Raw genomic sequence first — 23,995 nt, forward strand, 5'->3', positions numbered from 1 at the left:
TTTTTCTCGAAATTTAATCTCCTAGCCGAATCGTTTGTCACGAGGAAGACATACTTGTCAACAGAATCGAGCTCCAACCGAAACATGGACGTTGGACCTAAACTTCGTTTTGTCACAATAACGTCAATACAATATCGTCGGCAAACCGAAGCTGAGTGTTGTATTCGCTATTGAAAGGTAATTATGCCGAATCCTTTCCATTCAAAGAGCTTGAAAGCGTCTTCCAATGCAGCGGTCAACGGTTTCGGAGATATCCCTACCTCACGCCTCGCCGCAGAGGTATTGTACTGTACTCGGACCGACATGGTAGCGTTTCTGTACAGGCATTTCAGCACCTCGATAAACCGATAGTCGGAGAGATTGCAGCACTGCTTATGTCTCGATCGAAACAAAGGCCGTCTCATAGTCCAAAAAGAGCACTACCACGCTTCTATCCCATGCCTCTGGTGTTGTGCCATGGAGTAAGACCGCCGTCTTCAGCATCAGTCAGCTGACTTTGCTCAATAGAGTTGTCTCTTTCAAATTATTTGGAACCGTGGTTTCCCGCTCTATCGCCTCTTTTATACTATTTGTATCAAAGTTGCGAATAATAAAAATATGATTGAAAAAACAAACAAAGAAAACTCAACTGCGTAAAAATGAACAGAAAAGATAGAAACAAGACAACTTAGTGTTCACAAATGCATTCGGAAGCAACAATGACTAGTTCTTTTAGTTGGTGATATGTATTTAAAACACTAAGTTGTCTTCTTTCTATCTTTTCTGTTTATTTTTGTAATATTCGAATATTCGAATACATGTTAATTTACTATTCGAATATTAATTTGAAATTAAAATTCGAATATTCGAATATTCGAATATTCGATTGCAATCCCTAGTCCAGAGTACTTAGACCTTTGCGAAAACCAAATTGAGACTTCGCCAGAATACCGCGAGACTCCACGAACCATTCTAGACGGTTTCTAATCATATGTTCCATGATTTTTAGAAGGGCAGAGGATAAGGCAATAGGGCGGTAGGAACTATATTCCAAAGGGTCCTTCCCTGGCTTCGGTATAGGAATTACAATTTGTTCCTTCCAAGAGTCAGGGGTGATTCCCTGGTCAAAAAAATTGTTTATTAGTTGCAGGAAGTAAGATTTAGCTCTGAGGGAGGAATTAACTAAAAACGAATATGGCAATCCATCGGCTCCAGGGGATGAATCAGAGAGGCCGCTTAATGCAGACAGGAGTTCATCAACAGTGAAAGGGGAATCTAAAATGCCAGTTGAAGCAATGGGCACAAAGGAGGAGGATGGGAAACAATCCATATAGGGAACAAAGGGAGGGGCTAATTTGTCAGCAAAGTCATCCAACCAAACAGAGGGATCATTTGAGGCGGGATTGGATGTTGAAAGGGATTGACGGTACCTTCTTATCTGTTTCCAAACCACAGAAGAGGGAGTCCTAGGTGACATAGACTCACAAAAATTAAACCATCCTAACTTTTTTTTTTTTGATAAAAACTTCTTTGTCTGGGCAGCTGTCTGCTGATAGTGCAGCCCCCCTAGACAAAACGCACTTTTTGATCGAATCGAAAATCGAATCCGTCAAAACTCCATACAAAAAAGGGGCTTTTCGACCACTTATCGACTGGTTTGCGATTATAATTTGCACTTTGTCTAGACCCACAGGTAGTTCTCCATAGTCATAGATCTATTATATTGTTTTTCGGCCTGCTTACGTCTGAGAACAATGGCTGAACATTCTGCGTCCCACCACGGAGGGGAGATCTTTTGAGTGGGTTTTTTTTGTGGAAAGTGTTCATCTGCTGACGACCGAAGGATGTTTGTAAAATTTTCGTATACTGAAATAGGATTTAAAGGAGTAATTATAGGGAGGGAGTCTAGTTTGTTATCTACCGATACGGAAAAAGCTGACCAGTCAGCGTTATTTAATTTGTATCTTAGTAGAGGAGGGGATTGGACTGTTGGGGATGATTTGTTAGGGATAGTGATCAAAATAGGGAAGTGGTCGCTGCCGAAAGTACTTTTTAAAACACTCCAAGAAAGCAGAGACATAAGATTGGGGGAACAAAAGGATACATCCACCGCGGTGGCCGGATTCTGAGATGGGGAGCATCTTCTAGTCGGGCAGCCATTGTTCAGAACGCATAGGTTAAGGTCGTCTAAAAGGTCTAGAAGTAAGGAACCTGGAGAATCCGTATGATATGAGCCCCAAGCGGTGTTATGGGAATTAAGATCGCCCAAGACAAGAACGGGAGGTGGAAGAGCTAGAATAACTAAACGAAGTTCATTGAGACTAGAGATGGGTTTCCACCCGGGTAAAAACCCACATGAGGGTAAAAACCCAATAAAAACCCGTTTCATTCCACCCGTGGGTGTTTACACCGGGTGAAAACGAATAATTTTATAATTATTTCAATTGGTATCTTTTCTTTATTTTTATTGAATTTTTCTCATTTAAGTTTATTGATTAATAAGTAATAAGTCAAATTTAACACTAATATTCATTTATATCGTGGCCAAATCGTAAAATTGATCACGTTATGATGATGTGACCAATCCCAACTAATATTATAAATGCGAAAGTAACTCTGTCTGTCTGTCTGTCTGTTACGCTTTCCCGCTTAAACCTCGCAACCGATTTTGATGAAATTTGGCATAGAGATAGTTTGAGTCCCGGGAAAGAACAAGGATAGTTTTTATCCCGGTTTTTGAAACAGGGACGCGCGCGATAAAGTTTTTCTGTGACAGACAAAATTCCACGCGGGCGAAGCCGCGGGCGGAAAGCTAGTTATTTTATAAAATGGTGTTATTTCAAGAATTGTTGAACCGATATAGAAGAAATTTAGTAGGAACACAATAATTTGTGATCATGGCAAGGACATGGAGGGGGGGGGGGGGGGATGCCAAAGATGCCAAACTCTCTCTTTGATGACATTACGGTATAAAGTTACAAATAACAACACCAACTACAAAGTACTTCTGCTTAAAAACTTGAAATCGAACCGCCCTTCCGCCACTGTAACGCATTGTAACGTTTTTCAAGACCTCCTCTCCCCCCAGATTGCATTACGTAACACTAGAACGCCCCCTTAGCAACAAATACCACTTCTCACTTTAAAAAAACGCTATTTTTGTTTTCACCCACCAGAATGGGTGGTAATGGGTAAAAACCGGGTTTTTACCCAAATCACCCAGTTTTAACCCAATCGGGTGAAATGGGTTTTTACCCACTACCCATCTCTAATTGAGACAGGATGAGTTAGGGCGGGGAATGTAGACGGATAGGATGGATAGGTCGAAAATTCGCACGGCCACGACATTAATGTCCTGGCTATGCGAGGGAAGAGGGAGTTGGGAATAGGAAAGGGAGCGCCTTATGAGGAAGGCGCTTCCTGCGTATCCATCATTTCTATCGTCACGGAGACATGAATAGCCAGACACACGAAAGTGCGATTCCGGAACTAGCCAGGTCTCCGAGACAGCTAGGAACGATGGAGAATATTTATTAATTAAATAGGAGATTTCATGTTTTTTCCGTCTAATGCTCTGGCAGTTCCACTGGACCGCCTGGATAGCCATTGTTGTTAGATAATTGAGAGATTTGGAAGAGTTTGTGGGCTACGTTGGACGGTATGTTATTTTTGTGTTGGGAAACAATCTGAAGGATAAGGGTTAGGACGAGGTCTAAAAGACCCTCGTCAGCTAACGGTGATGATTGAGGGTTGTTATTAAGGGCACAACCATTAGGGAGGCTAGAGGCACAATTGCCTATTATGGCCTGGTGCGCCTGTCTATCGTAACCTTTCCCTAAGGGCACGTGAGGGCGGGGAGAACGAGTAATGGTTTTCTTGTAGGAAAGAGGGAGGTGAGATGCTTGAGAATGGGAGGGTTGTGATGATGAGGGAAGAGGTTGAGGTGATGGGGATTTCGTGATGTCGGCATAAGACCTACGAGTTGCTGGGTACAGGGCCGAGGCCTCGGCGTAGGATATATTGTCTTGCGACATAGCAATTTTTATGGTTTTTTGTCTTGAGTGCTCTGGACAGGATTTGCTAAGCGCAAAGTGGGGTCCTGAGCAATGAATACAAGTTGCCTTTTCCTCTGTTACATCGCAACTGTCCGCTGAGTGGGGTTGTGTGCATCGGAAACATCTTGCCTTCGACCTGCATTGGGCTTTGACGTGGCCAAAGCGGCAGCAGTTGAGGCACTGGATGGTAGGAAGCTGATATGTTTCAACTGGGATGGAGTTGTGAAATAAGAAAACTCGTTTTGGCAAGACCTGTCCCTTAAACGTCACCACCACCGATTGAGTGGGGACCCAGGTCGCTTGTCCGTCTGTGGTCACTTTTCTGTTTAGGCGGCGAGCTTTAAGTAGGATGCCACATCCGTCAGGAATCGTCAGTGAATCCGCAAGTTCTTCCATTGGAAGATCAGAGGGAATTTGTTTGATAAGGCCCATACGGGTCACGTTGTACGTTGGGATTGTAGCTGAATACTTGCAGAGAGATAAGACCTCATTACTCAGGAATTTGTTTGCTGCACTAGCAGAGGAAAACTCGACTGAGATTCTATTTCTCCCAATTTTCTTTATGCCGTCGTTGATGACATCAGTGATTTTGTGGGTAACCAAGAACTTTCCAAATCTAATTGGTTGGATATATGTTGGGGCATTCGGCTCGGATTCGATACGGGACACGTGAACAATAAAAGGACCTTTGTCCAGGTCACTGTAGATTTTTGGGGAAATCACGAGGGATGGGTGCGTGTACACCGGTTGGCTACTTGGGGAAGACAATGGAGCAGAAGGGTTGTTGGAACGCTTAGCGGGCTCTGAAAGAACCTCCGTATCCAGACGGCGTTTTGTCGCGGCTTGGGAAAACAATGGCTGTGAGACTTCCATTGGAAAGGAAGCCGGGTCCGGAGGGTCCGGGGGGTCGGGAGGAGTTAATTCCATGTTACTTACGGTTTTACTAAATAAATCCGTCACCTGTTTTTACTTATTGAAAATAACTAAGCTTAAAATTAAATTTTTGTGATAAACTGAACGTTAAGCCTTTGATTTTTCCACTGAAACACCTGAAACACGTGTTGCCACTGTCACATGCGGCGAGCGAAAACCGACCAAAGACTACGACAAAACAGATGACAAAAATGACAGCATCAAGGCAGCAGCCCATGGAGATAGGAATATCAATGAGAGCCACACCACACGCACACTGCACAGTGGTTTCAATACTCAAGCGTGACTCAAGCTCAATACATATTTTGGATGTCGATTTGTCCGCGCTAGGCTGTGTTTATGTTACGGTTAATGTGATAAATTGAAAATTATTAATAATAACCGGTAATTATGAATAATTACCGACAGTCGCGGTAAAAGTGATGAATTAATCACATTTAACAGTGATTATTTAATAATTCAACCTTAGTACTAACAAATTTCTTAAAAGAGAACAACATCTTGTGTACGTGCTCGTGTACAGCCAAACTTTTGAACGTTTTGATATCATATATTAATATAATTTGGCATAATGAGTTTGGAATGTTTCTTGCATAATATTACTTTTCCATGATGCCTATAACATAATGTTTTGATTAAAAGTGAAAAATAGGTTAAGGTGCGGCGGGGGTGGCCCTTGGGCCACCCCTAAGCCGCCTATTTAGTTTTATACACACATAAATGACCTCATATTAATCACATTAACCAAATCATGCGGTAATTATTCATAATAACCGGCGATTATTCATAATTTTCACATTTATCACTTTGACCGTAACATTTATACCCAAAAGATGAGTAACAATAGAGGTTTCCAAATGAGTAAAAGTCTCATGGTCTAACTAAGGTAAAAGTATACTTTTTACCTTTCTTCTTCACATGGATTTGTGGAGATTTGGAATCCAAAAGGACTTCATAAACAACAAACGGCATGTTTTTGTGATTCAGATAGTTTAAAATCTCTAAAGCCGTCGCATCTCTCTCTCCTAATTTCCTCTTCTCACTCAACAAAAATCGACTCTAATGAGTATTGCCAATAACAAAAATTAAGAAAATATTTTTAATCTGTAATTAAGCAGCTGTTAAATATGTCAAAAATGACAATAAAATTGAGTGAAGTGAATGCACAGTGAATGCGTCAAATTGTTGAATCGAAAATGCCACAGATATGGAAAATGCAATCAATGCAGAACGTAAATTGCAGTTTATAATAATCCATGTGCATTTAATTTGTATGTGCAATAAATCATATTTGATCATGTAGTACTAGTGTATAGTGAAATTGTCAAATTCTCGTGTAAGCACAAGTTTGTGTAACTTTATTATAGTCGTAAACAATGGTGAGTTAAATTTGTTGAGAATGCACGTTGTATTCGGAGTTGGCGCGCTATTTTTCGGTTGCGGTGTTTATTGTTGTTGTTTTTGTGGTTCTGTAGTCTACCCCACCGCCGCCGCAACCGCGCCGTTCCGCAGGTGAGGGCAAGAAGACCACCCCGCCGACGTCAAGTATTGTGACCAGAAATGGTGCTCGCAAGGCTAAGATACAAACTCGGGCTATGTCAGCAGGGGCCAAGGTAAACGGAACTTTAAGTTTTCTTTGTTTATTGTTTTAAACTTTCATGGTCACTAAAAGAAATTAAGGTAGGTACATGTTAATTATTCTTCGTTTATGCATTATTTAGCAATTATTGGTAAATAGTTTTAATTTATTTTTGGATTTTTTTTCTTATAAAATAAAAACCCTCTGACCGATAAAGTTATTAAATAAATGAATAAATTGCTTACTCATTTCAAAATAATGTATGCCCTAAGTACCTACCTAATTTAAAAAATGAACTTATTAAATGAAATGGTGATGCCATTTCAAGTAAGTAAATAAACAAGGAAAAAAATTAATTTAAGAAATTCATTTGATAATATTCAAATATTCACACAAGGAAAGTCACTCATTGTAACTAGTGAATGGTATCTTACAAATTAGGTATTTAGATCTTACGTAACATCTACAAGTCTTTACGCTTTGTTTGCCTTCTTATCTCTGATTATGGTCGACACGTTTTTCGTTATCTAAGTATTGACAGATACTTTCAACTGTATATTCCAGCCGTCTGCCTCTGTGCTTGCAGCGAAAAAGAAGGCTCTGCAGAAGAAAAAACAGACTGTGGACACTGTGATTCGAGACCATTATCAAATTGTAAGTTTTTAATCTTTTTTATACTATTTAATTTAACCTTTGTCAAGTCAATTCAAATCAGTATTATTTGTGATACACAGGTAAAGAGTTCTTAAGTATGATAGCTGGCCATTGCTCTGATTTTTTTCTCTTGTTTTTTGTATCTGGGGGCACGGCAGTGCCCCCACCAAGTCGAGCAAAAAAGCGGCACGGCCGTACCATCCTTTTCTCGAAGCAATTCAGGCCATTTTCGACTGCCTGTAACTTCGTTGTGGATAAAACTAGAAGGCTGAATTTTCAGTATCCATGCAGGCATTGTGAAGACACGGTATATTTCAAATTTCATTCAATTTGAACCAGTAGTTTAAGAATTATAACGGGTCAAAGTTACTTAATTTTGTCACTCACTGACTGACTCACTGACTCACCGATCATCAAAATTCTAAGGCACTTCTAGCAGACCTAGAAGCTTCAAATTTGGAATATAAGTAGTGTTTGGTGTATGAATCAAGGAAAAACTAAAATATTTGGGGGCACGGTAGTGCAACCGCCAAGTCGAGTAAAATTTTTCAATTTCGGTCCAGTTTTCTAGATACATAACTGCTGTCTACAAAATACAAAAAGAAATGAGATTTGGGGGCACGGTAGTGCAACCGCCAAGTCGAGTAAAATTTTTCAATTTCGGTCCAGTTTTCTAGATACATAACTGCTGTCTACAAAATACAAAAAGAAATGAGATCCCATCAAAAACAATACTTGTCAAAAAAACCAAGTCTCGCAACTCAGTTGTTCTACAGTAAACTAAATAATTATATATATGCACTAAATAATTTAATTTACACGTGTTTTCATGCGATGGCCAAGTCAATATATTTATGTAAAACGTTAAAGATTTCCTGGCCTGGACTTGGTATTACATGGATCTCACAACTTTTTACCGTAAAACAACTGAGTTGCGAGACTTGGTTTTTTTGACAAGTATTGTTTTTGATGGGATACATTTTTAATCTACTCCACTATAATATAATAGCTTACTGGTATTATAGTGTTATGTAAGTAACTTAAATTTAAGAATGATACACATAAATTTATTATACGTCACTTTATAAATAAAATAAATAAATAGCATATTTTCTGAATGAAGTAATTTCAATAACGTCAGATTCCTTTATGAATGATAATTTTACAGGCCATGGAATCTAAAAACAAAGTGAAGGGGCCAACAGGCTTTGTTACGGAGCCTCGAATGGCTGAGCACCGGTGTCTGTGGGACGAAAACTACCCTGAGTGCCCTGAGAGGTTAATACGTGTGATTGACAGGTATGTAGACAGTAGAATATTTTTATGACATTCACTTGTAAACGAGATAAACCATGTACACACGACAGCATATCAGATTACCCATTTTTGTTGCAAACTCGCCCCTATTACAACTGCACAAGAACCCACAGTGGTTATAGTGACGTGCCGTCGTCTGTACAATGTAATTACTACTGCAATAAAACTTATCTTGGGCCTTCATTTAACTGTAACACTATACTGAAATATAGAACATTTAAAATTTTAATACCTGCTTGCTACAATAATATAAATGATAACAATAAATAGTTTTTCTGTGTATATTAATTACCAGACCAGACACTTGTGTAACATGTTAATACGTTGTTACTGTTACAACTAACAAACTACATCATTATTATAAAAAATACAGATAACATGTAATGGAAAGTCGTATCGTCGCCACCATGTCATATTTTACCATATAATTTATTTATTTAATCTTTATTTCTGATTAAATCATCATGAGGTTGTAAATCATATTAAAAAGACAATATAAGATGTAAAAAGATACCAGAAGCACTTTTCTAACCCTAGCTAGCCCAATTGGGTATTTGACACCATTTCCCAGGAATTCTAAAGCACAACTTTTTTAAAAAGACACTTCTTTCTGGTCTTAAAAACTTAATTAATTTTTAATTACCTGTAAAATACGATTTTTGGTTGCATTAAAATTGAAAAAAGTATTTTCATTGAGTTGATAAAATTGTGACGTCACATGCTAGTATTGCCATACAAAATCTATGGGAGAGTGTCGTTTTGACAGTTTTAAAAAGTACGTCAATTGATTGGTGGTGTCAAATTCCCTATTCAAAATTAATTTATAAGTTTCCTTGCCTACTCTACTGTTCCAGGTGTAAAGAACTGAACCTCATAGAACAATGCAAAGAATTTCCGCCCCGAGCCGCAGATAAAGAAGAATTAAACATTCTGCATTCTCCTAGTGTGTTTGAGATGCTTGAGACCACCCACCAGAACAACAATCTCGAATATTTGGAAGACCTGTCTTCTAAATACGATGCCATCTACATACATCCTGTGAGTATTTTTATTTAGAAGTTTCTGCTACACAATTTTATTATGCAATTAAAAATACTAAAAATATAAATTACAAATATAATTTAGATTTTATAATATCACAAATGATTGAGTATCTTACGCTGCTTCTTCTAAGCACTGGCCCGTATTGTCCCGAAGCAGTGGTAGGGTAATACTGGGATGTTTAAAAGTGTTTTTTAACCTTTAACTATGGACGTCGGGTCTCAGAGGCCTTTCCGATTTCTCGGTTTAAACACCTTCCCGCCACATGCTGCTCTCGACCATCTCAGTAGCTTCAGTTTTAGCTGTGTTTGGACCGAGGAGGCATAAAATCGCATCTTCCGGCACTTATTACGTGAGTAATAACCATCCAAAATTTTGTCCGGGCCTGAGAGACCCGATGACTATAATTTCCATACAAACATACTTGTATGGATGTGACTTGTCAACTATTTTTTTGTATATTATATTATTATAATATTAAGTAAATTGCTCTAGTTTAAGAATACTTAATAGCAGAAAGTATCTGAGTACATCAGGTATATTATTAGCCCAACTATCTAAAGAACATTTCAGGAGTAAGGTATTACTTGTAGACGATTCTTCTTTTGAGTTTAGATGTCTTAGAATTCACCATTGCTGCAGATTCCGATTCTGAATGGTGTACATTTTGTCTATTAAAGCTCTCAAAGAAAGATAACACATGCCTGTAGAGATAATTTGTTTTTAGTGTTCTAGGCCACTGTGTATAACTTTAGTAACTTTAACCCTTGTCAAAATTTTTAATTTATGTCCTTTAGAAATTTTGTTCATGTTTTTATGTTACATGGTTATTAATTAGCAAGGAAAAAAATATTACTTTCATTTATTAATAATCGACTGTAATCAAGGAGCCTATATGTGATGGCAAGTCAATTAACACTGAAAATTGTCTAAGTTTTTTAAATTTGCAAAAAAGTAATTAAATGATGGTTAAAATTTGATTACATTTACCACTAAATCCTTTATTAATGGTTATTAGATATATATCAACTCTTTAATAAATTCAAATTAATTCAGATATGAAAATAAGAAGAATTTTAGATAGGGGTCTGTGAGACCCGACGTCCATGGGAGTGTGATTATTTTTTCACGTCCATAGTTAAAGGTTAAAAGCCTACTTGCAAAAATGAAATGAGTTTTATGAGTTCTCTAAACTTTTTATAAAGGTAAAGCCGATAACGGCTTCCTGCAACTTTCTACGCGTGGATCACGTTTTACCCCCTTAGGCCCAGAACACACGGTGAAACGCAACTGCAACTTCTAGTTACTTTTGAGTTGCATCTAAGTTTCTGCCATAGATTCCGTTGAGAGACCAGACATGACGCGACCAGTTTGACCAGTTCAAACCGGTTTCTTGCCTTAGGGGTTTAATTTTGCAAAATTCCGTCTTAGTGAGCATCTACGTTCTAAAAGGAACCCCCATGCAAATTTAGAGTCTCAGAAATGTGAGAACTAGAAAGTGCTAGGCACTTGCAGTTTCTGATATTTCGTGATGAGTGAGTCAGTCAGTGACCTTTCGCTTTTATAATAATAATAAATCTTTGGACAATTTCACACAGCGCCAGCTAGCCCCAAAGTAAGCAACTTAATGCTTGTGTTATGGGTGTTAGCTTAACGGATATACTATTTATATACTTTTTTTTTAAATACATAAATATTATACATAGTCACACCCAGACCCGGTCACAGAAATTAAAATTCATCATTTCAATTTCTGCCCGGCCGGGAATCGAACCCGGGACCTCTCGGCATAGTAGTCCGTTCTGAACCACTACACCAAACGGCCGACGATTTTATAGTTGTTCTGTTTTTAGAGCACTCACTCACTAGCCCTAATGGCCGCGGGCTCGACCATAGACATGGTGGACCGCATCGTGTCGGGCGCGGTCCAGAACGGCGCGGCGCTCGTGCGGCCGCCGGGACACCACGCCATGGCGGCCGAGCCCTGCGGCTACTGCTTCTACAACAACGTTGCGTTGGCTGCCAGGCACGCCATAGACAAGCGCGGGCTGAACAGGTAATAACGTCTAAAGACCGGTCGCGCGTAATTATGTTGCTGTCGCGCTCGCACACTCACTGCGGGCGCCCGTCGCACAGTCGCGACAGCAATATAATTACGCGCGAGCGATAAGGATGGGTAGCTTGGGGTCATTGGACAAAATTCTACGTGCTCACAGACCAGACTATAGCTAGGAGCGCCATGTGACAAGAGAACTCGCCCATAATATTAAGCACTCACAAGTGGCGGCGGGCTGGATCTTCGACACCTCGAAGCCAATTTTAGGACAATGACTCTCGGCTCCGTTTCAATGGCTCCAGATGACACCGTCGGGATTTAGTGAAAGCCCCGCCCTTCTGGAGAGAGTCCGACATAACCTACTAGCCGTCCCCATCGACGGTAAAATAGAAAGGGCTCGACCATCGATACAGTGGATCAGAACGGCGCGGCGCTCGTGCGGACGCCGGGACACCACGCCATGGCGGCCGAGCCCTGCGGCTACTGCTTCTACAACAACGTTGCGTTGGCTGCGAGGCACGCCATAGACAAGCGCGGGCTGAACAGGTACTAACGTCTAAAGCCCGGTCGCGCGTAATTATGTTGCTGTCGCGCTCGCACCCTCACTGCGGGCGCCCGTCGCACAGTCGCGACAGCAATATAATAACGCGCGAGCGATAAGGATGGGTAGCTTGGGGTCATTGGACAAAATTCTACGTGCTCGCTCACAGACACGTATACTATAGCTAGGAGCGCCATGTGACAAGAGAACTTCCATAATATTAAGTACTCACAAGTGGCGGCGGGCTGGATCATCGACACCTCGGATCCAATTTTAGGACAATACGGGACTATTCCCACCTCTCGTTCCCACCACTGCAACTCCTGTGTAGCCAGGATCTACAGCTTGACCGCCACAAAAACCCAACCAATGAAGGTCAAGTTTGTCCCGGGGGAAAGTTAAACTGTCATTGGACCCGCAACGAAATTAATCAGAAGAACATAGGAGGAGTTCGAAATTAAGGTTCGACTTCCCTCCATTGCAAAGCGGATGACAGGTGACAAACAAAGGTTTAAAACCTTTAAGAAAAAGATCAATTTAGGACAATGACTCGCGGCTCCGTTTCAATGGCTCCGGAGGATACCGTCGGGTTATAGTGAAAGCCCCGCCCTTCTGAGGAGACATCCACATCATAACCCATTGGCCTTTCCCATCGGCATTCACGAGCTAGACCTATTCGCGGTGAGCTCGACTATTGAGGTTGAAGCCGAATGGCTCGCTCAATAGCAATCCGTAGACTGAGACGGAGCCGCGGGTGAATATCCTAGTATAACATATCTCTCTCATAGACAATATAGCTTGCCTGCTACTTATCGGCTCAGAGTCATGTAATATGTTCATAAAAATGTTTGTTTGCAGGATACTGATTGTGGACTGGGATGTCCACCATGGACAAGCGACGCAACAGATGTTCTATGATGACCCCAGGTAAGATCCTCAACCTGTAGACTTTAAAACTTCTTAGTGAGTGACGTACAAGCTTCTTCACCAATTATAAAAAACACACCATGGAAATTAGAAAAAATAACCGTGTGGTGCGCTTGATGGCGATACAGTAGCTTCTTGTAACAGTCAGCCCTATCGCATCGGCACAGTACCGGTCACTGACATAGTCAAACAAAACGGTGCTCAACTTTGAGACAAGCTAAATTACACCGTATTGTTGACGATATTGAGTTCGTTTCAGCCGAAAGACGTTCACTGCTGGACAAAGGCCTCCCCCAAAGATTTCCACAAAGACCGGTCCTGCGCCGCTCGCATCCACGCACCTCCTGCGACCTTCACTAGATCGTCGGTCCGCCTAGTGGGAGCCTAGGCCTGCCCACGCTACGTCATCCGGCTCGTGGTCGCCACTCGAGAACTTTCCTGCCCCAGCGGCCATCAGCTCTACGAGCTATGTGCCCCGCCCACTGCCACTTGATTTAAAAGGGATTCTGCGGGCTATGTCGGTCACTCTGGTTCTCTTACGGATCTATTCATTTCTGATTCGATCACGCAGGGACTTCTGATCTGAGCCATGATGACGATATTGAGTAGACATTTTTTAAATACCTTCACCAAGAAAACTTTCTGTACATGTAATTATTATTCTGTAGTACCATTGTAAAGTAACCTTCATACAGGGTGGTGTATTTCTCCATCCACCGCTACGAACACGGCGCGTTCTGGCCCAACCTGCGGCAGTCGGACTTTCACTACGTAGGCAGCGGGCGCGGCGCCGGTACCACCTTCAATGTGCCGCTCAATAAGACTGGCATGCACGACGGGGACTACCTGGCCATATGGCACCAGCTACTGCTGCCTATGGCATTCGAGGTGACTTTGAAATTCAATTTGAAGATGCAAATTTGAAAAATATTGTATTAATAACAATACCAAGACCAACTGACGATCGTTCTTTCTTCCTTTTTTGTTTTAATCTAAGAGGAAGCCAATGTTAAGCACTGAACGAGTGAGTCGTTATTCAAGTTTTAAAGATTGTGTTGGTCGTTAGTAACTTAACAAATAAAATTCAGTTTATTTATTTACTATTTTCCTTTCGATTTATTCTAAGGTCACGTTCAGAGGATGAGCGCTTAACGCGCGTTTACATCTACATGTATTTTATTCTCGGAGTGCGCACGCGCGTTGATCGCTCATCATCGGAACGTGGTCTTAGTTAGGCTGATTATACAAAACTTGTGTTTTTTAAATGTCATAGATGGAGCATTATTTTTATTTCTCTATCAGTGGGCTGAGTGTGAGTTTACAACTTAAGCTCACTAGTGAGCGCGTTTAAAAAATGTATGAAAATTTTTGTTTTTGATAGTTTCCCGCTAGGGGTGCTGTATATCCGTCATACATTTAATGTCATTTTTTGACGCGCTCACTAGTGAGCGCGTTTGAAAAAAACTCACACTCAGCCCTCAGTATAAACAAAAACTCAATGACATCTTTTTTCCCAACTTCAGTATCAACCAGAGCTGATACTGGTATCAGCGGGATACGACGCTGCCATTGGCTGTCCAGAGGTACTATATCCTTCTCTTTTACTGTAGCTATATCCGTCTCTTTCAGTTCTCGCCCGAACTGGTAATCGTGTCGGCTGGCTACGACGCCGCGTTAGGTGATGAAAAGGTGGGATAAAGTGTGATGAAAATAACTGCTTTTTCACTCAGTCGCATATACATTTGACCGCATGGAGAAGTCACGCATTGTCAAGAAAACATACTTGAATCGCTGATTGTTCCTTTTTTGTGGCGTAGAGTGGCGAGTTACCAAACTTTTCATTAATTATTTTTCTTGATTGACTTGCTAGTTCCTTATTTGTTGGGTTACAGTATTTTGCTTGCTAGTTTTTGCTTGTGCCAAATATCTCATAAGGTTGAAAGGTTCATGGGCTTAATGTTTCTCTCGATGCACTGATGGAAAAAAGACATGAGATAATAGGTTCCTTATGAGCAAAATTTTACTTAATTGTAAGTACTAAAACATTTACGGGACTATTCCCATCTCTTATTCCTAGTTCGCTACAATTTCTGTGTAACTAAGAACTACAGTTTACTGTCAATTAGACACAATTAGTGAAGTCCAAGTAGTCATAAATCTACTCAAATAAAGACAAGATTTTGATAACCACCCAGGGTGAAATTGAAGTGTCCCCGGCGTCTTACGCGACGCTGACCCATCTCTTGATGTCGATATGCACGGCGGTGTCCTTACGGGAATATTCCCATCTCTAATAGCCTCATTTTCAAAAAAATCTTCTATACAAACTCCCATTCTGTATAAAAAAATAAGACAATTTTGATTTTAAAAACTCCCAGGGCGAAATGGAAGTGTCCCCGGCGTGTTACGCGACGCTGACGCACCTCTTGATGTCGGTGTGCCCGGCGGTGTGCGTGTTGCTAGAAGGCTGGTACTGTGTGCCGTCCCTGGCTGAGGGCGCGGCGCTCACTCTGCTCGGCCATCTCTAATAGTCCCGTTTAAAAAAAATTCTTATTCTTTAAGAAACAATAACACAATTTGGATCTTAAAAACTCCCAGGGCGAAATGGAAGTGTCCCCGGCGTGCTACGCGACGCTGACGCATCTCTTGATGTCGGTGTGCCCGGCGGTGTGTGTGGTACTAGAAGGCGGGTACTGTGTGCCGTCTCTGGCTGAGGGCGCGGCGCTCACGCTGCGCACTCTGTTTGGCCATCTCTAATAGTCCCATTTTCAAAAAAATCTTATTCTTTAAAAAAAATGAGACAATTTTGATTTTTAAAAACTCCCTGGGCGAAATGGAAGTGTCCCCGGCGTGTTACGCGACTCTGACGCATCTCTTGATGTCGGTGTGCCCGGCGGTCTGCTTACGGGTCTATTCCCATCTCTAATAGTCCCATTTTCAAAAAATCTTCTATACAAACTCCCATTCTGTAAAAAGAATAAGCCAATTTTGATCTTAAAAACTCCCAGGGCGAAATGGAAGTGTCCCCGGCGTGTTACGTGACTCTGACGCATCTCTTGATGTCGGTGTGCCCGGCGGTGTGCGTAGTACTAGAAGGCGGGTACTGTGTGCCGTCCCTGGCTGAGGGCGCGGCGCTCACGCTGCGCACTCTGTTTGGCCATCTCTAATAGTCCCATTTTAAAAAAAAATCATATTCTTTAAAAAAAATTAGACAATTTTGATTTTAAAAAACTCCCAGGGCGAAATGGAAGTGTCCCCGGCGTGCTACGCGACGCTGACGCATCTCTTGATGTCGGTGTGCCCGGCGGTGTGCGTGGTGCTAGAAGGCGGGTACTGTGTGCCGTCCCTGGCTGAGGGCGCGGCGCTCACGCTGCGTACTCTGTTTGGTCATCTCTAATAGTCCCATTTTAAAAAAAAACATATTCTTTAAAAAAAATGACACAATTTTGATCTTAAAAACTCCCAGGGCGAAATGGAAGTGTCCCCGGCGTGCTACGCGACTCTGACACATCTCTTGATGTCGGTGTGCCCGGCGGTGTGCGTAGTGCTAGAAGGCGGGTACTGTGTGCCGTCCCTGGCTGAGGGCGCGGCGCTCACGCTGCATACTCTGTTTGGCCATCTCTAATAGTCCTATTTAGTGTCCGACCGAAACTAGTTTTACGACCGAAACCGAAACCGAAAACGAATTTCGGCAACGGTGTCTATTTCGGCCGAAACCGAAACCGAAACTTCCTTACAAGGCTCATATTTTGAGGGAAAAATAAAGAAAACGTTATTATAATCAGTCAGTCTTTATTGTTTTCTCTTTAAATTGCATTAAAATTGAACTTATAAAGCGCCTTTTTACTCTAAAAGGTATCAAATTATGTATTAAAAAGAAAAAGAAGGATTTATAGTCTAGAATTTTTTTAATTACTCGCAATATTCAGGACATCTACATAACCCGTCCCATGATCGGGTCTTTTACCTTAATAATTTCTCAAAACAAAATTGGTAGTACGTAAGTTAGTATCTACTGTACTTTCCACTTGGATACCTTGGTGATAAATACTAAAATGAACTTTGAAACTCTGAATCCATAATATTATCACCATGAAGCACTATAGTCATTACTAACTACCTAACTAATGTTTGTTTACGTACTATAGCATTTGCGAACCAAAAAAAAATTATAGGTTATATTAAACTTGATTATACTTTTGTCAGTCATATTGTTTTTTTTTTTTTATATTTACTACCTGCTCTTATGTTATAACGACATAAAACGAGATAAAATTTGCCAAATTCAAAATAAATCACTCGAAAACTCGCCACCACAACAAAACAAAACTAACAGCAAACAAATAAACAAACAAGCGAGCGAATCACGACATTGGCTCATCGGATTCATTCACTCATTCAACGCGCCGAACATGAGCGATAACAGCGTGGAAACTCCCGATTGCACATTCGGTTTCGGTCGTAGTTTCGGCAAGTTTGCCGCCGAAAACGAAACTAAACCGAAACTGGTGTTTTTACCGAAACTCAACCGAAAACGAAACCGAAACCGAACATTCGGTCGGACACTAGTCCTATTGAAAAAAGTATGTATTCTTTAAAAAAAAATGAGACAATTTTGATTTTAAAAACTCCCAGGGCGAAATGGAAGTGTCCCCGGCGTGTTACGCGACGCTGACCCATCTCTTGATGTCGATATGCACGGCGGTCTGCTTACGGGACTATTCCCATCTCTAATAGCCTCATTTTCAAAAAAATCTTCTATACAAACCTCCATTCTTTAAAAACAATAACACAATTTGCAATTTGCGTGGCGCTCACGCTGCGTACTCTGCTCGGCCATCTCTAATAGTCCCATTAAAAAAATGATATTTCTTAAAAAACAATAAGCCAATTTTGATTTTAAAAACTCCCAGGGCGAAATGGAAGTGTCCCCGGCGTGTTACGCGACTCTGACGCACCTCTTGATGTCGGTGTGCCCGGCGGTGTGTGTGGTGTTAGAAGGCGGGTACTGCGTGCCGTCCCTGGCTGAAGGCGCGGCGCTCACGCTGCGTACTCTGCTCAGCCATCTCTAATAGTCCCATTTTCAAAAAAATCTTATTCTTTAAAAAAAAATGAGACAATTTTGATTTTGAAAACTCCCAGGGCGAAATGGAAGTGTCCCCGGCGTGCTACGCGACGCTGACGCATCTCTTGATGTCGGTGTGCCCGGCGGTGTGCGTGGTACTAGAAGGCGGGTACTGCGTGCCGTCTCTGGCTGAGGGCGCGGCGCTCACGCTGCGTACTCTGTTTGGCCATCTCTAATAGTCCCATTAAAAAAAAAAACATATTCTTTAAAAAAAAATGAGACAATTTTGATTTTAAAAAACTCCCAGGGCGAAATGGAAGTGTCCCCGGCGTGCTACGCGACGCTGACGCATCTCTTGATGTCGATATGCCCGGCGGTGTGCGTAGTACTAGAAGGCGGGTACTGTGTGCCGTCCCTGGCTGAAGGCGCAGCGCTCACGCTGCGTACTCTGCTCGGACAACCGCCGCCGGCTCTGGCGCCCGAACCACCTAGCGACGAGTGAGTATGGAGTATTTTTTTTATTTATTAACACCAACAAGACATACCCCTCCTGTAAATGAAAAAACAAGAACTACTAAAGCCTAGTCCGTGAGCACGTAGAATTTTGTCCAATGACCCCAAGCTACCCATCGTTATCGCTCGCACACTCACTGCGGGCGCCCGTCGCACAGTCGCGACAGCAATATAATTACGCGCGAGCGATAAGGATGGGTAGCTTAGGGTCATTGGACAAAATTCTACGTGCTCACGGACCAGGCTTTAGCTTCCTTAGGTTATTTTTTTAAATAATTGGTAAATTGTATTGCACCAAGTCCCGTTAGCCCCTCGTATTAAATACTTGTGTTATGAGAGGGCTTACCACAATAGTCGAGCGGCGGCGGGGTTCGAACTCTTCCTCGGATGTCGAGTCAGCTAGTCCGACCCCTTCACCGTACGACTATCGTGGCTTCACATTACAACCAGGGATGTTATGGATATCGGTAACCGTAACCGAAACTTTCGGATATCCGAAATAAAAAAATATCCGAAACCGTAACCGATTAAAAAGTTTTGGATGTAGGCAGTTTAAATTGTTTTTTGTATAGCATTATAATATTTAATATTTTCAATATAAAAATAAACTTCGAAAAAAAGTGCATTCACGCTTTTTAGTACAATAAGTCTCAACTGACACTATATATTTTCCCATGTTAAGCGTAAATATTTTTCCTACTAGTTATACTTATTAGCTGATCCAAATAACTTTAGAAACTATACTTATTTATTATAATTGTTACAGTCAAAACTCAAAAGATCGTTAGTCAAAATTACTAGGAAATCATTAAAAACAATTGTAAAGCGTAGCATTTGTGTGATTTATGCATACAAAACATACATACACTCGAAAAAACACAACAGTCGGGTAATAATGACACCTTATGGTACTACAGTAAGGTGACTCCTTTACTCATCTAGCTTTTTCATTGTTCAAATTTGTATGATGACTATCCTAACTTAATTAGGTAATACGTTATTAATTTATAGTATGTTTTCATTTTGTTAGATCTTCTTTTAATTATCTTTTACCTGACAAATACCTAGTTTCGTCAAATATGAAAAATAATAAAAAGCATCATTACTTTACCCGATGTGGATAGATGTCTTCATTTTTTTATGTACAAATCACATAAACGTTACACTCTAAAATAGTTTTATTACATATTTTTGATGATTTTTTAGTTCTTTCGTTTGTTCTAAACGCACATACTTAAATACAATAAGAAACGGCTATAAAATTTACCTACTCAGTTGTTTTAATATCCTCTCTGTAGATTTTTAAAATATTTGTTTAGATAATCTAAGGGCGTAAAGGACAAATTATTTAGACTTTGGTATGAAAATTTGGGTTGTATAGGACAATATATTATACTACATGTACATTATACGCCCAAAAATTTGTGTTTACTTGTTCTTTACTACCATGCTAACTGTACTAAAAAATCAAATGGTATTTACATCCCAATTTTCACTATGAATTAATCTGTTTAGCTTATCAAATATGATGGGTCGTAAAGGCACTTTTTTTTGAGAATTTCGACAAACTAAATTATACAGATCGATAGAGAATTAAATTCTGAGTACAACTGTATAAAAAACTCATTTTCGGTATTTTGTCCTTTACGACCTTTGAGCCCAGAGGTATCGATTTGGCTCGTGATTCGTTAGGAAATAGTCAACATCAAACTATAACAAATAAAATAAAGTTTAATCATGTATCTTCTCTTGTCAAATGTACCGTTTTTCTACTAACTTACTAAGTTAATAAAATGTCACATTTGCCACTTACGCCAACACAGATTTAGAAAAGATTGCACCTCGCGGAGCGCCCCGCACAACTGACAAATAAGCCGTTGTTATGCGCGGAAGCGGGGGGAACGTAGCAAGTGGTACAATGACACTGAACGCCCTTTCTCGACAAATAGTAAAACTAACGCCGTGCCGTTTTACCACTTTATAAATTATACACTCTTAAACACTTAGGCCGTAAAAACTCAATTTCGCTTTTTTTGTAAATGTGCCATTATACTGCTAGGTGAGCGATATGTAAAGGTATATGTAAAGGCATAACAGCCTGATTTACCTTTGTAATGCCATCTAGTATCAATTTTATTACTTTTTATTCTATGTAAAGTGTGCGGCCATGAATGAACCGTGTTGGACAACTCTTGCAAATTGCATTCTAAAGCAAAGATATCCGTAACCGTAACCGAAACTTTCGGATATCTGAAATAAAAAATATCCGTAACCGTAACCGAAACCGGTATAATATAATTCCTATATCCGTAACCGTATCCATAACCGAAACTACATACTTATCCATAACATCCCTAATTACAACCAAATACAAATAAATATTCATGAAATTCCTTACAGCATCCGTGAATCGATTCTCAACTGTATATACGCGCACAAACCGTACTGGCGTTGCTACAACTACCAGCCCACGTACAGCATAGATGAGTCGGTGCCCAACGTGTGTGACCGAGCGAAACAGAAGCATACGGTCTCGGTGAGGTGGGAGGGAGACGAGACGAGGCCTGACAGGTTCGCCACGAGAGACTGCTACCCGTTGCAGGACAACGAGACCAAGAAAAGGATTATGGAGAAGCTTAACAGGTTAAGGCTAGGTAATATAAACTTGTTACAATAGTTTTAAGGTTCTTTTTAGCAATGATCTCTTGAAAGTAACTAAGAATCGTCATGATACTCATGATTTAGAATTAGATCTTCATTTGTCATTCAATAAAAGCTTGTTTTATTACACACTAGCGGCCGCCCGCGACTTCGTACGCGTGGATCCTGTTTTACCCCCTTTTCCCGAATTTTCTTTGCTATAAACCTCACGGAGCCCGAGACCTTTCCAACGAATGCAAAACCGTGGAAATCGGTTCGTGCGTTCTGGAGTTATAGCGTCAGGGAGGAAAACCCGACTTATTTTTATATTAATCCTGTTCCAATTACTAATTTTAAATTGCAAAAACAAATACAATTCCAAAGTTTCCCTATTCCCTAAAAGGGATGGATACTGCTTGAATTCTCAGGCTAAGATGGAGTATTCAGCGTGATTGTACAATATCATGATATTATTTGATTAAGATTTTCATATTTTCTTTTATTTCAGTGACAGATTTGACGTTGCCACAACACGCTGTAGGGTATATTTACGACCAAGCCATGCTGAAACACAAAAATATTTGTGAACCGTAAGTATTATATTATATTTTTGAAAAAACAACTTGTTACGTTGAAAATATTATAAAGTTAACAATCAAATTGCAACCATACGCCTACAACACTAAAGTCCATTTCAGCGGCCACGTGGAATGTCCGGAGCGTATAATGAGGATACACGAGCGGCACCGGGACTTCGGGCTGTTGGAGCGGTTACACCACATACAGGCGCGGGCCGCGACAGACGAAGAGATACTGGCTGTCCACACGAGGAACCATCTCAATAGGTAATCTTATTAAGCGTCTTCCAAAAATGAGGTTCAAAACCCTTGGTCGTTAATGTATATTAGCGTCGACGCTGCGTGGGCGCTGGCAAGACGACGACGCTCGAATAACGCTTGTGAAGGCCTTATTACAGAACTCAATTTGTAAACCGAATCGGAAAACTGTATACATATTAAAATAATAATATGATTCTAGATTTGATTTCTTTAAACCAGTTTCAACTTTGCTCTGATTGAGTTCTACTATCCGTTCGCGATAAGTTTGCCGCTGGCGATATGACGTCACTCGAAGGAAAGCGTCTATAACTTTAGCAAACTATATTGAAAATATTTTCTATTTATTAATATTGATAAAAATTGTGTATTTGCGTAAAATAAAACACTCAATTGCGTTTAATCACTAAATTATTTACGTTTAATCGCGGTTGGAGGAGGGGACGCGCATTCCACGGACCGGCAAACTTAGCGCGAACGGGTAGTATGGTGCTTATGGTCTCAATGAGCTACCAACATTCATTGGTTAATATTAGCGATTACACATGTAAACCTTGAACTTGTGATATTTTATAGACTGGATAAAGATCGAGAAATATATATTTTCTTAAATAAATCAAGTCTAATATCAATAACGCTGTTGTCTTAATACATAAATAACTTATTATTTGTTATGTATTTCAGGCTCAAGGAATTATCATCGACAAAACTAAGAGATCTGAACAGCCAAAAGGAGGCATTTGACTCGGTGTATTTCCACCCGGAGTCTCTGGAGAGCGCTTCGGTAGCCATGGGGTGCGTTTTACAGGTAACTCATTTCTGATACTATCATTTCGTTATCTTAATTGTTAATTTAAAAATCAGTATAATTGCTTTTTCAAGGCGACAGTGAATAGGTAGGTATGTTGTTAAGACCTTGTCCTGTAAAAAAAAAATCCGTTTTCTGACGTGCTGAATGCTGATGTCGTGCCACTGCCGCGCCGACAAGTCGGAAAACGGCCTTAGTTGAAGTAGATTGTAGACTGCATTTTATTGATGCATAACAAGACAGGTATTTGACCACAATCGCACCTGATGTTAAGTGGGATGCAATCTAGGATGGATTAGGAAGGATTTTGCACTTCTCTTCCTTTCAAGAAACCTTGCCTCACTTTGATCTACTTCTGAAAGTTGTCGGTTTTTGCTCCCGAGTAGGGCTTCAGTGCTCCGAAGTATAAACACGAAGCGCACGAAGCCATAATCTAAGAAACATACTTTGTAGGTTATATTGTTGGTATGGCTCAATCTTCTACAGGGTGATTGGAACTGAACCCGCCATAGCTAATACGCGTATAGAGGAGGTTATTTGCTAATTATTGAACCTTACTTTCTATGACTAAAGTTTTATAGTTTAGGAGATATTATGTCAATTTTTATACTTTTTTCAGATTTTTCCGAAGATCATTGGCAATCCATTATCACCATTAGCTTTTTTTTTAAATCGAATTCGAACTTTAATTTTTTATCGTGGTTTGTACTTTTGTTAAACTTTGGCGGCTCGTGGCTAGTTATTCAATCATTATCTGGATCTGAAATTTATTTTATTTAACTAAAGGTTTATTCGATATTATTATCAAATAAAAAAATCTGTTAAAATCATGCGAGAAAAAAATTTAAGCAGTTTTTCTCCTAAACTATAGAAAGTAAGGTTCAATCATTAGCAAATGACCTCCTCTATACGCGTATTAGCTATGGCGGGTTCAGTTCCAGTCACCCTGTATAATATAAAAATAAAAATGAATCGCAAAATGTGTTGGTAAGCGCATAACTCAACAACGCCTGGACCAATTTTGCCAATCCTTTTTTTTTAATGTTTGTTG

The 23,995-nt window shown here is 40.4% G+C and overlaps 1 protein-coding gene across 1 annotated transcript in view; it reads left to right on the forward strand.

The window, feature by feature from the left end:
• Nucleotides 1–6,180: 6,180 nt before the first annotated feature.
• Nucleotides 6,181–23,995, forward strand: part of LOC135074110 (histone deacetylase 6) — a 28,227-nt gene continuing 10,412 nt past the window's right edge. Inside the window, exons 1-15 of the mRNA XM_063968420.1 lie at nt 6,181–6,346; nt 6,443–6,580; nt 7,111–7,200; nt 8,369–8,499; nt 9,372–9,555; nt 11,412–11,614; nt 13,014–13,082; nt 13,778–13,970; nt 14,606–14,665; nt 14,712–14,771; nt 18,455–18,645; nt 21,061–21,314; nt 21,809–21,890; nt 21,999–22,145; nt 22,821–22,944. Coding sequence (XP_063824490.1) covers nt 6,344–6,346; nt 6,443–6,580; nt 7,111–7,200; nt 8,369–8,499; nt 9,372–9,555; nt 11,412–11,614; nt 13,014–13,082; nt 13,778–13,970; nt 14,606–14,665; nt 14,712–14,771; nt 18,455–18,645; nt 21,061–21,314; nt 21,809–21,890; nt 21,999–22,145; nt 22,821–22,944 — 1,929 coding nt within the window. The 5' untranslated portion in view covers nt 6,181–6,343. The remainder of the gene's footprint in view (nt 6,347–6,442; nt 6,581–7,110; nt 7,201–8,368; nt 8,500–9,371; nt 9,556–11,411; nt 11,615–13,013; nt 13,083–13,777; nt 13,971–14,605; nt 14,666–14,711; nt 14,772–18,454; nt 18,646–21,060; nt 21,315–21,808; nt 21,891–21,998; nt 22,146–22,820; nt 22,945–23,995) is intronic.

Source organism: Ostrinia nubilalis, chromosome 1 (genome assembly GCF_963855985.1).
Source record: "Ostrinia nubilalis chromosome 1, ilOstNubi1.1, whole genome shotgun sequence".
NCBI classification, from domain to species: Eukaryota; Metazoa; Arthropoda; class Insecta; order Lepidoptera; family Crambidae; genus Ostrinia; species Ostrinia nubilalis.